The sequence below is a fragment of the Numenius arquata genome, unplaced genomic scaffold, assembly GCF_964106895.1.
Source record: "Numenius arquata unplaced genomic scaffold, bNumArq3.hap1.1 HAP1_SCAFFOLD_485, whole genome shotgun sequence".
NCBI lineage: Eukaryota > Metazoa > Chordata > Aves > Charadriiformes > Scolopacidae > Numenius > Numenius arquata.
Window position 1 is genome coordinate 39444 of NW_027414682.1, and position 18590 is coordinate 58033.

At 66.3% G+C, this 18590-nt stretch overlaps 1 protein-coding gene across 1 annotated transcript in view; it reads right to left on the bottom strand.

Moving 5' to 3' along the window:
• The window catches only part of LOC141478134 (eukaryotic translation initiation factor 3 subunit C-like), a 35868-nt gene extending 21494 nt beyond the window's left edge, over positions 1–14374 (bottom strand). The window contains exons 1-10 of the mRNA XM_074167268.1: positions 14335–14374; positions 12377–12533; positions 12208–12273; positions 7603–7792; positions 5566–5691; positions 3303–3354; positions 1658–1755; positions 1433–1563; positions 1208–1349; positions 1020–1123 (exon numbers count right to left, since the gene is read on the bottom strand). Of these exons, the coding sequence (XP_074023369.1) occupies positions 1020–1123; positions 1208–1349; positions 1433–1563; positions 1658–1755; positions 3303–3354; positions 5566–5691; positions 7603–7792; positions 12208–12273; positions 12377–12474 (1007 nt within the window). The 5' untranslated portion in view covers positions 12475–12533; positions 14335–14374. The remainder of the gene's footprint in view (positions 1–1019; positions 1124–1207; positions 1350–1432; positions 1564–1657; positions 1756–3302; positions 3355–5565; positions 5692–7602; positions 7793–12207; positions 12274–12376; positions 12534–14334) is intronic.
• Positions 14375–18590: the final 4216 nt, after the last annotated feature.

An 18590-nucleotide genomic window follows, 5' to 3' on the forward strand; every position in this document is an offset into this window, starting at 1 on the left:
CTAAGATGGGGTTGGGAGAGGGACACGATGGGGTTGGACTTGATCTTCTCCCCCAAGCTCAACCCCAGCCCCACAGATCTCTGCCCCACGGATCCCCCAGCCCCATAGATCCCTACCCCACACCCTGCCCCATAGCTCTGCCCCATAGCGTGACCCACACCTTCATAAAGTGGACACAGTTGGGGTTGGAAGAGGGACACGATGGGGTTGGACTTGATCTTCTCCCTCCAAACTCAACTCCAGCCCCACAGATCTCTGCCCCACGGATCCCCCCAGCCCCATAGCTCCCTGCCCCACACCCTGCCCCATAGCTCTGCCCCACAGCGTGACCCACACCTTCATAAAGTGGACATAGTTGGGGTTGGAAGAGGGACACGATGGGGTTGGACTTGATCTTCTCCCTCCAAACTCAAGCCCAGCCCCACAGATCTCTGCCCCACGGATCCCCCAGCCCCATAGCTCCCCGCCCCACACCCTGCCCCATAGCTCTGCCCCACAGCGTGACCCACACATGGATAAAGAACACTAAGATGGGGTTGGGAGAGGAAAATGAGGGGGTTGGACTTGATCTTCTCCCTCCAAACTCAAGCCCAGCCCCACAGATCTCTGCCCCACGGATCCCCCAGCCCCACAGATCCCTGCCCCACACCCTGCCCCATAGCGTGACCCATAGCGTGACCCACACGTTGATAGAAGGGACTAAGATGGGGTTGGGAGAGGGACACGATGGGGTTGGACTTGATCTTCTCCCTCCAAACTCAAGCCCAGCCCCACAGATCTCTGCCCCACGGATCCCCCAGCCCCACAGATCCCTGCCCCACACCCTGCCCCATGGCTCTGCCCCACAGCCTGCCCCATGCATGGATAGAGGGCACTAAAATGGGGTTGGGAGAGGAAGATGAGGGGGTTGGACTCGATCTTCTCCCTCCGAACTCAACCCCAGCCCCACAGATCTCTGCCCCACGGATCCCCCAGCCCCATAGATCCCCGCCCCATAGCTCCCCGCCCCACGGCCTCACCGATCCGTCCCCTTCTTCCCCCTGGCCTGCAGGATCTCGTTGAGCTTCTTCACCACCACCCCGTGGGTGATCTCCGTCCCTTTGGCGAACATCTTGGGTTTCTCCTACGGGGAGGCAAAACGAAATCACTTATGGGGCTCTGCCCCATAGCGCGCCCCACATCTTCCCCCCCTGCCCCACGGCCTCACCTTCACCAGGGGGACGCCCCCCTTGACCTTCTCCCACTCTCCATCATCTTCCTCTTCCTCTTCCAACCTCCGGCTCTTCCGATCGTGTTTTTTCTTGGCTTTCTCTTCCCTTTTTCTCTCTCCCCCTTTTTTTTCCTCGTCCCTACGTGGGGCCCAGCCCCATAAGTTAAACGTGGGGCAGCCCCACACCTCCCCCAGCCCCACACTTATGGGGCAGGAACTCACTTCTTTAAAAATTTGGAAGCCAAAGACGTAAATTTTCCTTCTTCTTCGTCCGATTCTGAGTCGGTGCCGGAACCAGAAGATCCCCAATCTTCCTCCTCCTCCGATTCCTCCTCTTCCTCTTCTTCCCCTCCCTATGGGGCGGAAAAAAACCCGCTTGTGGGGCCGCCCCATAGCGCCGTTTTCTTTCCTCTATGGGGCTGCCCCACATCTCCCCCCCCCGGGTACCTTCAGGAAACGGGAACGCGGCTCCTCTTTTTTCTTCAGGAAGGAAGCGACGCCGTCATCGTCTTCCTCGTCCTCCCCCGAGGAGGAAGAGCCCGAGGCTGGTGTGGGGCAGAGAGAAAGGGGTCGGCCTGCCCCATAGATCCCCGCCCCATAGATCCCTGCCCCATAGATCCCAGCCCCATAGCGCCCCGACCCATAGATCCCGGCTCAAGAGAGCTCTGAGCCATAGAGCTCTGCTGCGTTGAGCTCTGCCCCACAGATCCCTGCCCCATAGAGCCCTGCCCCATAGCGTCCTGCCCCATAGATCCCTGCCCCATAGATCCCTGCCCCATAGAGCCCAGCCCCATAGATCCCAGCCCCATAGCGCCCCGACCCATACATCCCGGCCCAAGAGAGCTCTGAGCCATCGAGCTCTGCTGTCTTGAGCTCTGCCCCATAGATCCCTGCCCCATAGAGCCCTGCCCCACAGAGCCCTGACCCATAGCGCCCTGACCCATAGATCCCTGCCCCATAGATCCCAGCCCCATAGCGCCCCGACCCATAGATCCCGGCTCAAGAGAGCTCTGAGCCATAGAGCTCTGCTCCATTGAGCTCTGCCCCATAGATCCCTGCCCCATAGAGCCCTGCCCCATGGAGCCCGGCCCCATGGAGCCCCGACCCATAGATCCCAGCCCCATAGATCCCCGCCCCACAGATCCCAGCCCCATAGAGCCCAGCCCCATAGCGCCCCGACCCATACATCCCGGCCCAAGAGAGCTCTGAGCCATCGAACTCTGCTGTCTTGAGCTCTGCCCCATAGATCCCTGCCCCATAGAGCCCTGACCCATAGCATCCTGACCCATAGATCCCTGCCCCATAGATCCCTGACCCATAGATCCCAGCCCCATAGATCCCAGCCCCATAGCGCCCCGACCCATAGATCCCGGCTCAAGAGAGCTCTGAGCCATCGAGCTCTGCTGCGTTGAGCTCTGCCCCATAGATCCCTGCCCCATAGATCCCTGCCCCACAGAGCCCTGCCCCATAGCGCCCTGCCCCATAGATCCCTGCCCCATAGATCCCTGCCCCATAGAGCCCAGCCCCATAGATCCCAGCCCCATAGCGCCCCGACCCATAGATCCCGGCTCAAGAGAGCTCTGAGCCATCGAGCTCTGCTCCGTTGAGCTCTGCCCCATAGATCCCTGCCCCATAGCGCCCTGCCCCATAGATCCCAGCCCCATAGATCCCCACCCCATAGAGCCCAGCCCCATAGAGCCCAGCCCCATAGCGCCCCGACCCATAGATCCCGGCCCAAGAGAGCTCTGAGCCATCGAGCTCTGCTGTCTTGAGCTCTGCCCCATAGATCCCTGCCCCATAGAGCCCTGCCCCACAGAGCCCTGACCCATAGATCCCCGACCCATAGATCCCCGCCCCATAGATCCCAGCCCCATAGAGCCCAGCCCCATAGCGCCCCGACCCATAGATCCCGGCTCAAGAGAGCTCTGAGCCATAGAGCTCTGCTCCGTTGAGCTCTGCCCCACAGATCCCTGCCCCACAGATCCCTGCCCCATAGAGCCCTGCCCCACAGAGCCCGGCCCCACAGGGCCCTGACCCATAGCGCCCCACCCCATAGATCCCTGCCCCATAGATTCCCCCCCCCAGGTTTCACCTTCCGAGTCCCGGCTCTTCTTCTCCTCATCCTCGTCCGACTGCTCTGGGTTCTGCCGTGGGGCAGACGGGGGGGTCAGACCCACGGCTGCCCCATAAGTGCCCCCCCCTGCCCCACAAGTTCCCCCCCCTGCCCCACAGCTGCCCCACAAGTGACTCAACTGCCCCATGACGGAACTCCCTCCTTGTGCTCCATCTCCCGCCCCACATCCTGCTCTTCTCTGCCCCACATCCTGCCCCATAGCGTCCCACGCCGTGCCCCACACCCTGCCCCACACCCAGCCCCACATCCCCCTTCTCCGCCCCACAAGTGCCCCACATCCCACCCAACATCACCGGAACCGCCTCCCTCAGCCCCATCTCCCGCCCCACGTCCTTCCTCCCTCTGCCCCACACCCTGCCCCATAGCGCCCCACACCCTGCCCCACACCCTGCCCCACATCCCGCCCCACACCCAGCCCCACATCCCCCTTCTCCGCCCCACAAGTGCCCCAAATCCCACCCAACATCACCAGAACCACCTCCCTCAGCCCCATCTCCAGCCCCACATCCTTCCTCCCTCTGCCCCACACCCTGCCCCATAGCGCCCCACGCCCCGCCCCACACCCTGCCCCACATCCCGCCCCACATCCCCCTTCTCCGCCCCACAAGTGCCCCAAATCCCACCCAACACCAGCAGAACCGCCTCCCTCAGCCCCATCTCCCGCCCCACATCCTCCCTCCCTCTGCCCCACACCCTGCCCCATAGCGCCCCACGCCCTGCCCCACACCCTGCCCCACACCCTGCCCCACATCCCGCCCCACACCCAGCCCCACATCCCCCTTCTCCACCCCACAAGTGCCCCACATCCCACCCAACATCACCGGAACCGCCTCCCTCAGCCCCATCTCCCGCCCCACATCCTCCCTCCCTCTGCCCCACACCCTGCCCCATAGCGCCCCACGCCCCGCCCCACACCCTGCCCCACATCCTGCCCCACATCCCCCTTCTCTGCCCCACAAGTGCCCCAAATCCCACCCAACACCAGCAGAACCGCCTCCCTCAACCCCATCTCCCGCCCCACATCCTTCCTCCCTCTGCCCCACACCCTGCCCCATAGCGCCCCACACCCTGCCCCACACCGTGCCCCACATCCCGCCCCACATCCCGCCCCACACCCAGCCCCACATCCCCCTTCTCCGCCCCACAAGTGCCCCACATCCCACCCATCACCACCAGAACCGCCTCCCTCAGCCCCATCTCCCGCCCCACGTCCTCCCTCTCTCTGCCCCACACCCTGCCCCATAGCGCCCCACGCCCTGCCCCACACCCTGCCCCACACCCTGCCCCACATCCCGCCCCACACCCTGCCCCACATCCCCCTTCTCTGCCCCACAAGTGCCCCAAATCCCACCCAACATCAGCAGAACCGCCTCCCTCAGCCCCATCTCCCGCCCCACATCCTCCCTCCCTCTGCCCCACACCCTGCCCCATAGCGCCCCACGCCCCGCCCCACACCCTGCCCCACATCCCGCCCCACACCCAGCCCCACATCCCCCTTCTCCGCCCCACAAGTGACCCACATCCCACCCAACATCACCAGAACCGCCTCCCTCAACCCCATCTCCCGCCCCACATCCTCCCTCCCTCTGCCCCACACCCTGCCCCATAGCGCCCCATGCCCCGCCCCACACCCTGCCCCACACCCTGCCCCACATCCCGCCCCACATCCCCCTTCTCCGCCCCACAAGTGCCCCAAATCCCACCCAACATGAGCAGAACCACCTCCCTCAGCCCCATCTCCCGCCCCACGTCCTCCCTCTCTCTGCCCCACACCCTGCCCCATAGCGCCCCACGCCCCGCCCCACGCCCCGCCCCACACCCTGCCCCACATCCTGCCCCACACCCAGCCCCACATCCCCCTTCTCTGCCCCACAAGTGCCCCACATCCCACCCAACATCACCGGAACCGTCTCCCTCAACCCCATCTCCCGCCCCACATCCTCCCTCTCTCTGCCCCACACCCTGCCCCATAGCGCCCCACGCCCCGCCCCACACCCTGCCCCACATCCTGCCCCACACCCAGCCCCACATCCAGCCCCACATCCCCCTTCTCCGCCCCACAAGTGCCCCAAATCCCACCCAACATCACCAGAACCACCTCCCTCAGCCCCATCTCCAGCCCCACATCCTTCCTCCCTCTGCCCCACACCCTGCCCCATAGCGCCCCACGCCCTGCCCCACACCCTGCCCCACACCCTGCCCCACATCCCGCCCCACACACCTGTCTGTAGGCCGCGATGTGGGTCTCGAAGTCGCGGTTGTACTTGCGGATCTTCTGCCGGAGGGTGCTGAGGGCCTTGGCGTTGTTCTTGTTCATCTTCTTCTTCCCCTCTTTGTCCTCCCACAGCTGTGGGGCAGGGACCCATGGCTGCCCCATAGACTGCCCCACGGCCTGCCCCACATCCCCGCCCCACATCCCCGCCCCACATCCCCGCCCCACAGCCCCCTTCTCTGCCCCAGATCCCGTCTAACATCGCTAAAATCACCTCACCGCGCCCCACATCCCGCCCCGCTGTGCCCCATAGACTGCCCCACGGCTGCCCCATAGAGTGACCCACACCCTGCCCCACACCCTGCCCCACATCCCGCCCCACATCCCGCCCCACACCCTGCCCCACATCCTCCTTCTCTGCCCCACAAGTGCCCCAAATCCCACCCAACGTCACCAGAACAACCTCCTTGAGTCTCATCTCCTGCCCCACATCCTGCCCTTCTCTGCCCCACGTCCCGCCCCACATCCTGCCCCACACTTCCTCTGCCCCATAGCGCCCCATAGCACCCCACATCTCACCCCGTAGCCCCTTCCTCTGCCCCACAAGCGCCCCAAATCCCACCCAACATCACCACAACCACCACCCTCTGCCCCATCTTCTCCCCATCTCCTACCCTTTCCCGCCCCACATCCCGCCCCACATCCTGCCCCACACCCTGCCCCACACCCTGCCCCACATCCCGCCCCACACCCCCCTTCTCTGCCCCACAAGTGCCCCAAATCCCACCCAACATCACCACAACCACCCCCCTCTGCCCCATCTTCTTTCCATCTTCTCCCCAAATCCTGCCCTTTCCTGCCCCACATCCCGCCCCACACCCTGCCCCACATCCCGCCCCACGTCCTGCCCCACATCCCGCCCCACAGCCTGCCCCACACCCCCCTTCTCTGCCCCACAAGTGCCCCAAATCCCATCCAACGTCACCACAACCACCACCCTCTGCCCCATCTTGTCCTCATCTTCTCCCCATCTCCTGCCCTTTCCCGCCCCACATCCCGCCCCACATCCTGCCCCACATCCCGCCCCACATCCCGCCCCACATCCTGCCCCACGTCCTGCCCCACATCCCGCCCCACACCCTGCCCCACATCCCCCTTCTTTGCCCCACAAGTGCCCCAAATCCCACTCAACGTCACCACAACCACCACCCTCTGCCCCGTCTTCTTTCCATCTTCTCCCCAAATCCTGCCCTTTCCCGCCCCACATCCCGCCCCACATCCTGCCCCACACCCTGCCCCACACCCTGCCCCACATCCCGCCCCACATCCCGCCCCACATCCCCTTTCTCTGCCCCACAAGTGCCCCAAATCCTACCCGATATGACCAGAACCACCACCCTCTGCCCCATCTTCTCCCCATCTCCTGCCCTTTCCCGCCCCACATCCCGCCCCACATCCTGCCCCACACCCTGCCCCACATCCCGCCCCGCCCCCTGCCCCACATCCCGCCCCACACCCCCCTTCTCTGCCCCACAAGTGCCCCAAATCCCACCCAACATCACCACAACCACCACCCTCTGCCCCATCTTGTCCTCATCTTCTCCCCATCTCCTGCCCTTTCCCGCCCCACATACCGCCCCACATCCCGCCCCACACCCTGCCCCACACCCTGCCCCACATCCCGCCCCACATCCCGCCCCACACCCCCCTTCTCTGCCCCACAAGTGCCCCAAATCCCACCCGATATGACCAGAACCACCACCCTCTGCCCCGTCTTCTCCCCAAATCCTGCCCTTTCCCGCCCCACATCCCACCCCACATCCTGCCCCACATCCTGCCCCACATCCTGCCCCACGTCCTGCCCCACATCCCACCCCACACCCCCCTTCTCTGCCCCACAAGTGCCCCAAATCCCACCCGATATGACCAGAACCACCACCCTCTGCCCCATCTTCTCCCCAAATCCTGCCCTTTCCCGCCCCACATCCCGCCCCACATCCCGCCCCACACCCTGCCCCACGTCCTGCCCCACATCCCGCCCCACACCTCGTTGAGGTAGTCCTCCAGGTCGGCCAGGATCCGGAGGTAGAAGCGGGGGACGCCCTCCTTGTCCACCACGCTCTTGGCTTTGCCGAAAGCCCGACCCAGGAGCTCGAATTCCTCCAGGCAACGCGTCACGTCCCGGATCTTCATGGCGTTTCGGATGGTCTTGATGAGGTTGGTGAGCTCCTCGAATCTGTGGGGCAGGGGGAAGGTGTGGGGCAGGGTGTGGGGCGGGATACGAGGGGGTTTGGGGGGGGTTTGGGGGGGATGTGGGGCAGGAGACGGGGAAGAGATGGGGGGTTCAGAGACATGATTCTGATGACGTTGGGATTTGGGGCACTTGTGGGGCAGAGAAGAGGAATGTGGGGCAGGATGTGGGGCGCTATGGGGCAGAGGGGCTGTGGGGTGAGATGTGTGGGGGTTTGGGAGGGATTTGGGGGGGATGTGGGGCAGGAGACGGGGAGAAGATGGGGGTTCAGGGACATGATTCTGGTGACGTTGGGTGGGATGAGGGCCACTTGTGGGGCACAAAAGGGACATGTGGGGCAGGGTGTGGGGCACGATGTGGGGCAGGGTGTGGGGCGGGATGTGGGGCGGGATACGAGGGGGTTTGGGGGGGGTTTGGGGGGGATGTGGGGCAGGAGATGGGGAGGAGATGGGGGTTCAGAGACATGATTCTGGTGACGTTGGGTGGGATTTGGGGCACTTGTGGGGCAGAGAAAGGCGCTATGGGGCAAGATATGGGGCGCTATGGGGCAGAGGGGCTGTGGGGTGAGATGTGGGGGGGTTTGGGGGGGGTTTGGGGGGGATGTGGGGCAGGAGATGGGGAAGAGATGGGGGTTCAGGGACATGATTCTGATGACGTTGGGTGGCATTTGGGGCACTTGTGGGGCAGAGAAAGGCGCTATGGGGCAGGATGTGGGGCGCTATGGGGCAGAGGGGCTGTGGAGTGAGATGTGGGGGGGTTGGGGAGGGATTTGGGGGGGATGTGGGGCAGGAGATGGGGAGGAGATGGGGGTTCAGGGACATGATTCTGATGACGTTGGGTGGGATTTGGGGCACTTGTGGGGCAGAGAAGAGGAATGTGGGGCAGGGTGTGGGGCGCTATGGGGCAGAGGGGCTGTGGGGCGGGATACGAGGGGGTTTGGGGGGGGTTTGGGGGGGATGTGGGGCAGGAGATGGGGAGGAGATAGGGGTTCAGGGACATGATTCTGGTGATGTTGGGTGGGATGAGGGCCGCTTGTGGGGCACAAAAGGGAGATGTGGGGCAGGGTGTGGGGCGGGATGTGGGGCAGGGTGTGGGGCGGGGTGTGGGGCGGGGTGTGGGGCGGGATACGAGGGGGTTTGGGGGGGGTTTGGGGGGGATGTGGGGCAGGAGATGGGGAGGAGATGGGGCTTCAGGGACATGATTCTGGTGATATTGGGTGGGATTTGGGGCGCTTGTGGGGCAGAGACAGGCGCTATGGGGCAGGATGTGGGGCGCTATGGGGCACAGGGGCTGTGGGGCGGGATACGAGGGGGTTTGGGGGGGGTTTGGGGGGGATGTGGGGCAGGAGATGGGGAGGAGATGAGGGTTCAGGGACATGATTCTGATGACGTTGGGTGGGATTTGGGGCACTTGTGGGGCAGAGAAAGGCGCTATGGGGCAGGATGTGGGGCGCTATGGGGCACAAGAACTGTGGGGTGAGATGGGGGGGGTTTGGGGGGGGTTTGGGGGGGATGTGGGGCAGGAGATGGGGAGGAGATGAGGGTTCAGGGACATGATTCTGATGACGTTGGGTGGGATTTGGGGCACTTGTGGGGCACAAAAGGGAGATGTGGGGCAGGGTGTGGGGCGGGATGTGGGGCAGGGTGTGGGGCGGGGTGTGGGGCGGGATACGAGGGGGTTTGGGGGGGGTTTGGGGGGGATGTGGGGCAGGAGATGGGGAAGAGATGGGGGTTCAGGGACATGATTCTGATGACGTTGGGTGGGATTTGGGGCACTTGTGGGGCAGAGAAAGGCGCTATGGGGCAGGATGTGGGGCGCTATGGGGCAGAGGGGCTGTGGGGTGAGATGTGGGGGGGTTTGGGGGGGATGTGGGGCAGGACATGGGGCAGAAGGAGATGGTTCTGGTGACGTTGGGTGGGACGGGGGTCACTTGTGGGGCACAGAAGGGAGATGTGGGGCAGCGTGTGGGGCAGGGTGTGGGGCAGGATGTGGGGCAGGGGGTGGGGGTTTTGGGGGCGATGTGGGGCAGGAGAAGGGATTCAGGGAGACGGTTCTGGTGACATTAGGTGTGACGTGGGGCACTTGTGGGGCACAGAAAGAGCCTATGGGGCAGGACGCGCGGCGCTATGGGGCAGAGGAGCTGTGGGGTGAGATGTGGGGCGCTATGGGGCAGGGCGTGGGGCAGGAGATGCGGCCGAGGGAGGCGGTTGGGGTGACGTCGGGTGGGATTTGGGGCGCTCGCGGGGCAGAGAAGGGAGACGCGGGGCAGCGTGTGGGGCGGGATGTGGGGCGGGGTGTGGGGTGCTATGGGGCAGGGTGTGGGGCGGGATGTGGGGCAGGGTGTGGGGCAGGGTGTGGGGCGGGATACGAGGGGGTTTGGGGGGGGTTTGGGGGGGAGATGGGGAGGAGATGGGGGTTCAGGGACATGATTCTGATGACGTTGGGTGGGATTTGGGGCACTTGTGGGGCACAAAAGGGAGATGTGGGGCAGGGTGTGGGGCGGGATGTGGGGCGGGATGTGGGGCAGCGTGTGGGGCAGGGTGTGGGGCAGGATGTGGGGCAGGGGGTGGGGGGCTTTGGGGGCGATGTGGGGCAGGAGAAGGGATTCAGGGAGACGGTTCTGGTGACATTAGGTGTGACGTGGGGCACTTGTGGGGCACAGAAAGGGCCTATGGGGCAGGACGTGGGGCGCTATGGGGCAGAGGAGCTATGGGGCGAGATGTGGGGCGCTATGGGGCAGGGTGTGGGGCAGGAGATGGGGCCGAGGGAGGCGGTTGTGGTGACGTTGGGTGGGATTTGGGGCGCTCGCGGGGCAGAGAAGGGAGACGCGGGGCAGCGTGTGGGGCGGGATGTGGGGCGGGGTGTGGGGTGCTATGGGGCAGGGTGTGGGGCGGGATGTGGGGCAGGGTGTGGGGCGGGATGTGGGGCGGGATACGAGGGGGTTTGGGGGGGGTTTGGGGGGGATGTGGGGCAGGAGATGGGGAGGAGATGGGGGTTCAGGGACATGATTCTGATGACGTTGGGTGGCATTTAGGGCACTTGTGGGGCAGAGAAGAGGAATGTGGGGCAGGATGTGGGGCGCTATGGGGCAGAGCAGCTGTGGGGTGAGATGTGGGGGGGTTTGGGGGGGATGTGGGGCAGGACATGGGGCAGAAGGAGATGGTTCTGGTGACGTTGGGTGGGACGGGGGTCACTTGTGGGGCACAGAAGGGAGATGTGGGGCAGCGGTGGGGCAGGGTGTGGGGCGGGATGTGGGGCAGCGTGTGGGGCAGGTTGTGGGGCAGGATATGGGGCAGGGGGTGGGGGGCTTTGGGGGCGATGTGGGGCAGGAGAAGGGATTCAGGGAGACGGTTCTGGTGACATTAGGTGTGACGTGGGGCACTTGTGGGGCACAGAAAGGGCCTATGGGGCAGGACGTGGGGCGCTATGGGGCAGAGGAGCTACGGGGTGAGATGTGGGGCGCTATGGGGCAGGGTGTGGGGCAGGAGACGGGGCCGAGGGAGGCGGTTGTGGTGACGTTGGGTGGGATTTGGGGCGCTCGCGGGGCAGAGAAGGGAGACGCGGGGCAGCGTGTGGGTCGGGATGTGGGGCGGGGTGTGGGGCGCTATGGGGCAGGGTGTGGGGCGGGCTGTGGGGCAGGGTGTGGGGCGGGATGTGGGGCGGGATACGAGGGGGTTTGGGGGGGGTTTGGGGCAGGAGATGGGGAGGAGATGGGGGTTCAGGGACATGATTCTGATGACGTTGGGTGGCATTTAGGGCACTTGTGGGGCAGAGAAGAGGAATGTGGGGCAGGATGTGGGGCGCTATGGGGCAGAGCAGCTGTGGGGCGAGATGTGGGGGGGTTTGGGGGGGATGTGGGGCAGGAGATGGGGCAGAAGGAGATGATTCTGGTGATGTTGGGTGGGATTTAGGCCACTTGTGGGGCATAGAAGGGAAATGTGGGGCAGCGTGTGGGGCAGGGTGTGGGGCAGGATGTGGGGCAGCGTGTGGGGCAGGTTGTGGGGCAGGATGTGGGGCAGGGGGTGGGGGTTTTGGGGGCGATGTGGGGCAGGAGAAGGGATTCAGGGAGACGGTTCTGGTGACATTAGGTGTGACGTGGGGCACTTGTGGGGCACAGAAAGGGCCTATGGGGCAGGACGTGGGGCGCTATGGGGCAGAGGAGCTACGGGGTGAGATGTGGGGCGCTATGGGGCAGGGTGTGGGGCAGGAGACGGGGCCGAGGGAGGCGGTTGTGGTGACGTTGGGTGGGATTTGGGGCGCTCGCGGGGCAGAGAAGGGAGACGCGGGGCAGCGTGTGGGGCGGGATGTGGGGCGGGGTGTGGGGCGCTATGGGGCAGGGTGTGGGGCGGGATGTGGGTCCCCCAAACCCCTGCCCCACGGCGGCTCCCCCCCCCCCCAACCTCTTATCCTTGGCGCTCCGCACCACGCGCTTGGTGTCCTCCTCATCCTCGCTCAGCAGGAGGGGCCTGGGGAGAAAAGTGTGGGGCAGAGCCGTGGGGCAGAGACGTGTGGGGCTGCCCCACATCTCTCCCTCTCTCCCCCCATAGGGGGTTCTGCCCCACATCTTACTTGCCGTAGTTGCCCCCCGGGGCTTTGGGGACCAGCTCGTCCCCCGACACCGAGGACTCGGACTCGCTGTCGGAGCCGGTGGTGAAGAAACGAGACATGGCGGCGCCGTGGGGCAGAGATGTGGGGCAGAGCTATGGGGCAGAGCCGTGGGGCAGGGCTGTGGGGCGAAGAGTTGGGGGTCAGACCCACAGAAGGGACAGGAGACCCATAGATGGGGTGAGCAAGCGAGACGCGGCGGTGCCGTGGAGCAGAGACGGGGGGCGCGGATGTGGGGCAGAGCTGTGGGGCAGGCTATGGGGCAGAGCTATGGGGCAGAGCCGTGGGGCAGGGCTGTGGGGCAGAGGATTGGGGGTCAGACCCACAGAAGGGACAGGAGACCCATAGATGGGGGGAGTAAGCGAGACGCGGCGGTGCCGTGGAGCGGAGATGGGGGGCGCGGATGTGGGGCAGAGCTGTGGGGCAGGCTATGGGGCAGAGCTATGGGGCAGAGCCGTGGGGCAGGGCTGTGGGGCAGAGGGTTGGGGGTCAGACCCACAGAAGGGACAGGAGACCCATAGATGGGGGGAGTAAGCGAGACGCGGCGGTGCCGTGGAGCGGAGATGGGGGGCGCGGATGTGGGGCAGAGCTGTGGGGCAGGCTATGGGGCAGAGCTATGGGGCAGAGCCGTGGGGCAGGGCTGTGGGGCAGAGGGTTGGGGGTCAGACCCACAGAAGGGACAGGAGACCCATAGATGGGGAGAGAAGAAGCGGCAGGGTGATGTTGTAGGGCAGGACGTGGGGCACAGCTATGGGGCAAGCTATGGGGCAAGCTATGGGGCAGGGTGTGGGGCGGGGATGTGGGGCAGAGCCGTGGGGCAGGGTGTGGGGCAGAGAGTTGGGGGTCAGACCCACAGAAGGAACACCGAACCCATAGATGGGGTAAGGAAGCGGGATGTGGCGCCGTGGGGCAGAGCTGTGGGGCAGAGCTATGGGGCAGAGCCGTGGGGCAGAGCTGTGGGGCAGGCCTATGGGGCAGAGCTGTGGGGCAGGGTGTGGGGCAGAGCTGTGGGGCAGGCCTATGGGGCAGAGCTGTGGGGCAGGGTGTGGGGCAGAGAGTTGGGGGTCAGACCCACGGACGGGGATGGGGTGAGACGCAGTGGGGCTCTGCCCCACACATTTCACTGCCCTCGATCAGTTCTGCCCCATAGCGCTGCCCCACACACACCCCCCGCCCCATAGATCCCCCTCCCCCAGCCCCACAGATCTCGCCCCACAGATCCCCCCCCAGCCCCACAGATCATGCCCCATAGATCCCCCCAGCCCCACAGATCTCCCGCAGCCCCATAGATCCCCCCCGGCCCCACAGACCCCCCCCAGCCCCACAGATCCCGCCCCATAGATCGCCCCCAGCCCCACAGATCCCCCCCAGCCCCACAGATCTCACCCCACAGATCCCCCCCGGCCCCATAGATCCCCCCCAGCCCCACAGATCCTGCCCCACAGATCACCCCCCAGCCCCACAGATCCCCCTCAGCCCCACAGATCCCGCCCCATAGATTCCCCCCGGCCCCACAGATCCCCCCCGGCCCCACAGATCCCGCCCCACAGATCCCCCCCGGCCCCATAGATCCCCCCCAGCCCCACAGATCCCCCCCAGGCCCACAGATCCCGCCCCATAGATGCCCCCCAGCCCCACAGATCCTGCCCCATAGATCCCCCCCGGCCCCACAGATCCCCCCCCCGGGCCCCACAGATCCCCCGGCCCCACAGATCCCGCCCCATAGATCCCCCCCGGCCCCACAGATCCCCCCCCCGGGCCCCACAGATCCCCCGGCCCCACAGATCCCGCCCCATAGATCCCCCCCGGCCCCACAGATCCCCCCCAGCCCCACAGATCCCGCCCCATAGATCCCCCCCGGCCCCACAGATCCCCCCCAGCCCCACAGATCCCGCCCCATAGATTCCCCCCCCCCCCCTCACTCGCACGCGGCGGCGGCGGCGCTCGCTCCGGCTGCGGCTGCGGCGCGGCGGAAGTGACGCAACGTCACGAGGTGGGGCCGGAAAAGGCGCGTCGCGCGGAAGTGACGTCATCCGGCGAGCGACGCGACGCAACGCACGACGGGAAAGAGAGTCCCGGCGGGAAAATGGCGGCTCCGGCCCCGGGTTTATTGTGGGGGGGGGGGAATGTGGGGCAGGGATTGAGGGGGGATGTGGGGCGGGATGTGGGGCAGGGACTGGGGGGATGTGGGGCGGGATGTGGGGCAGGGACTGGGGGAGATGTGGGGCAGAGAGGGGGGAATGTGGGGCAGAGACTGGGGGAGATGTGGGGCAGAGGGGGAGGATGTGGGGCAGAGACTGAGGGGGATGTGGGGCAGAGAGGGGGGGGATGTGGGGCGGGATGTGGGGCAGGGACAGGGGATGTGGGGCAGGATGTGGGGCAGGGACTGGGGGGATGTGGGGCGGGATGTGGGGCAGGGACTGGGAGGATGTGGGCAGAGACTGGGGGAGATGTGGGGCAGAGAGGGGAGATGTGGGGGCAGAGGAGGGGGATGTGGGGCAGGGTTTGAGGGGGGGATGTGGGGCACGATATGGGGCAGGGATGTGGGATGTGGGGCGGGATGAGGGATGTGGGGCAGGGATGTGGGGGGATGTGGGGCGGGGGACTGGGGGGATGTGGGGCAGAGAGGGGGGGATGTGGGGCGGGATGTGGGGCAGGGACTGGGGGGATGTGGGGCGGGATGTGGGGCAGAGATAGGGGGATGTGGGGCGGGATGTGGGGCAGAGACTGGGGGAGATGTGGGGCAGAGAGGGGGGAATGTGGGGCAGGGACTGGGGGAGATGTGGGGCAGAGAGGGGGGGGATGTGGGGCGGGATGTGGGGCAGGGACTGGGGGGATGTGGGGCAGGATGTGGGGCAGAGAGAGAGGGATGTGGGGCAGGGTTTGAGGGGGGATGTGGGGTACGATATAGGGCAGGGATTGGGGGGATGTGGGGCAGAGAGAACGGGGATGTGGGGCAGGGTGTGGGGCAGAGCTGTGGGACCCACGGTGCCGTGGGGCAGAGCTGAGGGGGAGGATGTGGGGCAGGGATGTGGGTCCCAGGGTCCGTGTCGCCGTGGGGCAGAGCCGTGGGGCAGGGATGTGGGTCCCGGGGTTCCCGTCGCCGTGGGGCAGACATTGCGGGGATGTGGGGCAGAGCCGTGGGGCAGGGATGTGGGGCAGGGCCGCCGTGGGTCCCAGCGTCCGTGTCGCCGTGGGGCAGGGATGTGGGGCAGAGCTGTGGGGCCCCACGGCGCCGTGGGGCAGGGATGTGGGGCAGGGCCGCCGTGGGTCTCAGGGCGCGTGTCGCCGTGGGGCAGAGCCGTGGGGCCGAGGCTCCCTTCTCGCTGTGGGTCCCGCTCTGCCCCACATCCATGGGGCAGACCCCCAAGAGGCATCTCCCCACGGCGCCGTGGGGCAGAGCTAGGGGTCCGACGGTGCTGTGGGGCAGAGATGGGGGTCACACCTCCGCCCCCACATCTATGGGGCAGCCCCACAAGTTCCCTCTCCCCACACTTATGGGGCAGCTCCGTGGGTCCCAGCGTGCCGTGGGGCAGATCCATGGGTCCCACATCTATGGGGCAGCCCCCCCAAACCCCCCTCTCCCCACACTTATGGGGCAGATCCGTGGGTCCCAACCCCGCTGTGGGGCAGATCCATGGGTCCCACATCTATGGGGCAGCCCCCCAAAACCCCTTCTCCCCACACTTATGGGGCAGAGTCTTGGGTCCTAAACCCCCCAACCCTGCCGTGGGGCAGATCTATGGGTCCCACATCTATGGGGCAGCCCCCCCAAACCCCTTCTCCCCACACTTATGGGGCAGATCCGTGGGTCCCAACCCCGCTGTGGGGCAGATCTATGGGTCCCAGAGCGCCGTGGGGCAGATCCATGGGTCCTACATCTATGGGGCAGCCCCCCAAACCCCCTCTCCCCACACTTATGGGGCAGATCCGTGGGTCCCAACCCCACCGTGGGGCAGATCTATGGGGTCACAGCCAGTCCCGCATCTATGGGGCAGCCCCCCAAACCCCTTCTCCCCACACTTATGGGGCAGAGTCTTGGGTCGCAGGCCCCCCAACCCCGCTATGGGGCAGAGCTGTGGGTCCCAGGGCGCTGTGGGGCAGATCTATGGGTCCCACATCTATGGGGCAGCCCCACAAGACCCTTCTCCCCACACTTATGGGGCAGAGCTGTGGGTCCCAGGGCTCTGTGGGGCAGATCTATGGGTCACAGCCAGTCCCGCATCTATGGGGCAGCCCCCCCAAACCCCCCTCTCCCCACACTTATGGGGCAGAGTCTTGGGTCCCAGGCCCCCCAACCCCGCTATGGGGCAGAGCTGTGGGTCCCAGGGCGCTGTGGGGCAGATCTATGGGTCCCACATCTATGGGGCAGCCCCACAAGACCCTTCTCCCCACACTTATGGGGCAGAGCTGTGGGTCCCAGGGCTCTGTGGGGCAGATCTATGGGTCACAGCCAGTCCCGCATCTATGGGGCAGCCCCCCAAACCCCTTCTCCCCACACTTATGGGGCAGAGTCTTGGGTCCCAAACCCCTTCTCCCCACACTTATGGGGCAGAGTCTTGGGTCCTAAACCCCCCAACCCTGCCGTGGGGCAGATCTATGGGTCCCACATCTATGGGGCAGCCCCCCAAACCCCCTCTCCCCACACTTATGGGGCAGGTCCGTGGGTCCCAACCCCGCTGTGGGGCAGATCTATGGGTCCCAGGGCGCCGTGGGGCAGATCTATGGGTCCCACATCTATGGGGCAGCCCCCCAAACCCCCCTCTCCCCACACTTATGGGGCAGCTCCGTGGGTCCCAGGGTGCCGTGGGGCAGATCTATGGGTCCCAGCCCCGCTATGGGGCAGATCTATGGGTCCCGGTACCTGCTCCCCCCGCCGTGGGTCGCTGCTCCCGGGCCGTGGGGCGGGGGCCGTGGGGCGGCGCCGTGGGTCAGGCCCCACAGAAGAGCCTGTGGACCCCCAGGGCCGCCCCCCCCGGCCAGCGCCACCCCCAGGGGCTCGGCCACCGTCGTCACCCGCCATGGCCAGCGGCCCGCCCCCCCGCCTCCGCCTGCGCGACCCACACTTAGGGGGCAGACCCACACTTGGGGGGCAGACCCATAGAAACCCCGTAGGCACCCTCCCATCCCACCGCACAGCCCCCTCTGCCCCACAGCCTGCCCCACAGCCCTCTACCCCCCTACCCCTCTCCCACTCCTCTGACCCACAGCCTGCCCCACACTTAGGGGGCAGACCCACACTTGGGGGGCAGACCCATAGCAACCCCGTAGACACCCCCCAATCCCGCCCCACAGCCCCCTCTGCCCCACAACCCGCCCCAAACCCAGCCCCACAGACCCCATCCCCACCCCAGGCCCCCCCGTGTGACCCACACTTAGGGGGCAGACCCACACTTGGGGGGCAGACCCATAGAAACCCCATAGACACCCCCCAACCCCCGCCCCACAGCCCCCCTCTGCCCCCACAGCCCGCCCCCAAACCCAGCCCCCACAGACCCCCATCCCCACTCCCCAGGACCCGCTGTGTGACCCACACTTAGGGGGCAGACCCACACTTGGGGGGCAGACCCATAGAAACCCCATAGACACCCCCTACACCCCGCCCCACAGCCCCCTCTGCCCCACAGCCCGTCCCAAACCCAGCCCCACAGACCCCTACCCCATACCCTCTCCCACTCCTCTGCCCCACAGCCTGCCCCACACTTGGGGGGCTGACCCACACTTGGGGGGCAGACCCATAGAAACCCCATAGACACCCCCTAACCCCGCCCCACAGCCCCCTCTGCCCCACAGCCCGCCCCAAACCCAGCCCCACAGACCCCATCCCCACTCCCCAGGACCCGCTGTGTGACCCACACTTAGGGGGCAGACCCACACTTGGGGGGGCAGACCCATAGAAACCCCATAGACACCCCCTAACCCCGCCCCACAGCCCCCTCTGCCCCACAGCCCGTCCCAAACCCAGCCCCACAGACCCCTACCCCATACCCTCTCCCACTCCTCTGCCCCACAGCCTGCCCCACACTTGGGGGGCTGACCCACACTTGGGGGGCAGACCCATAGAAACCCCATAGACACCCCCCTAACCCCGCCCCACAGCCCCCTCTGCCCCACAACCCGCCCCAAACCCCAGCCCCACAGACCCCATCCCCGCCCCCCAAGTGCACCCGCCTGTGTG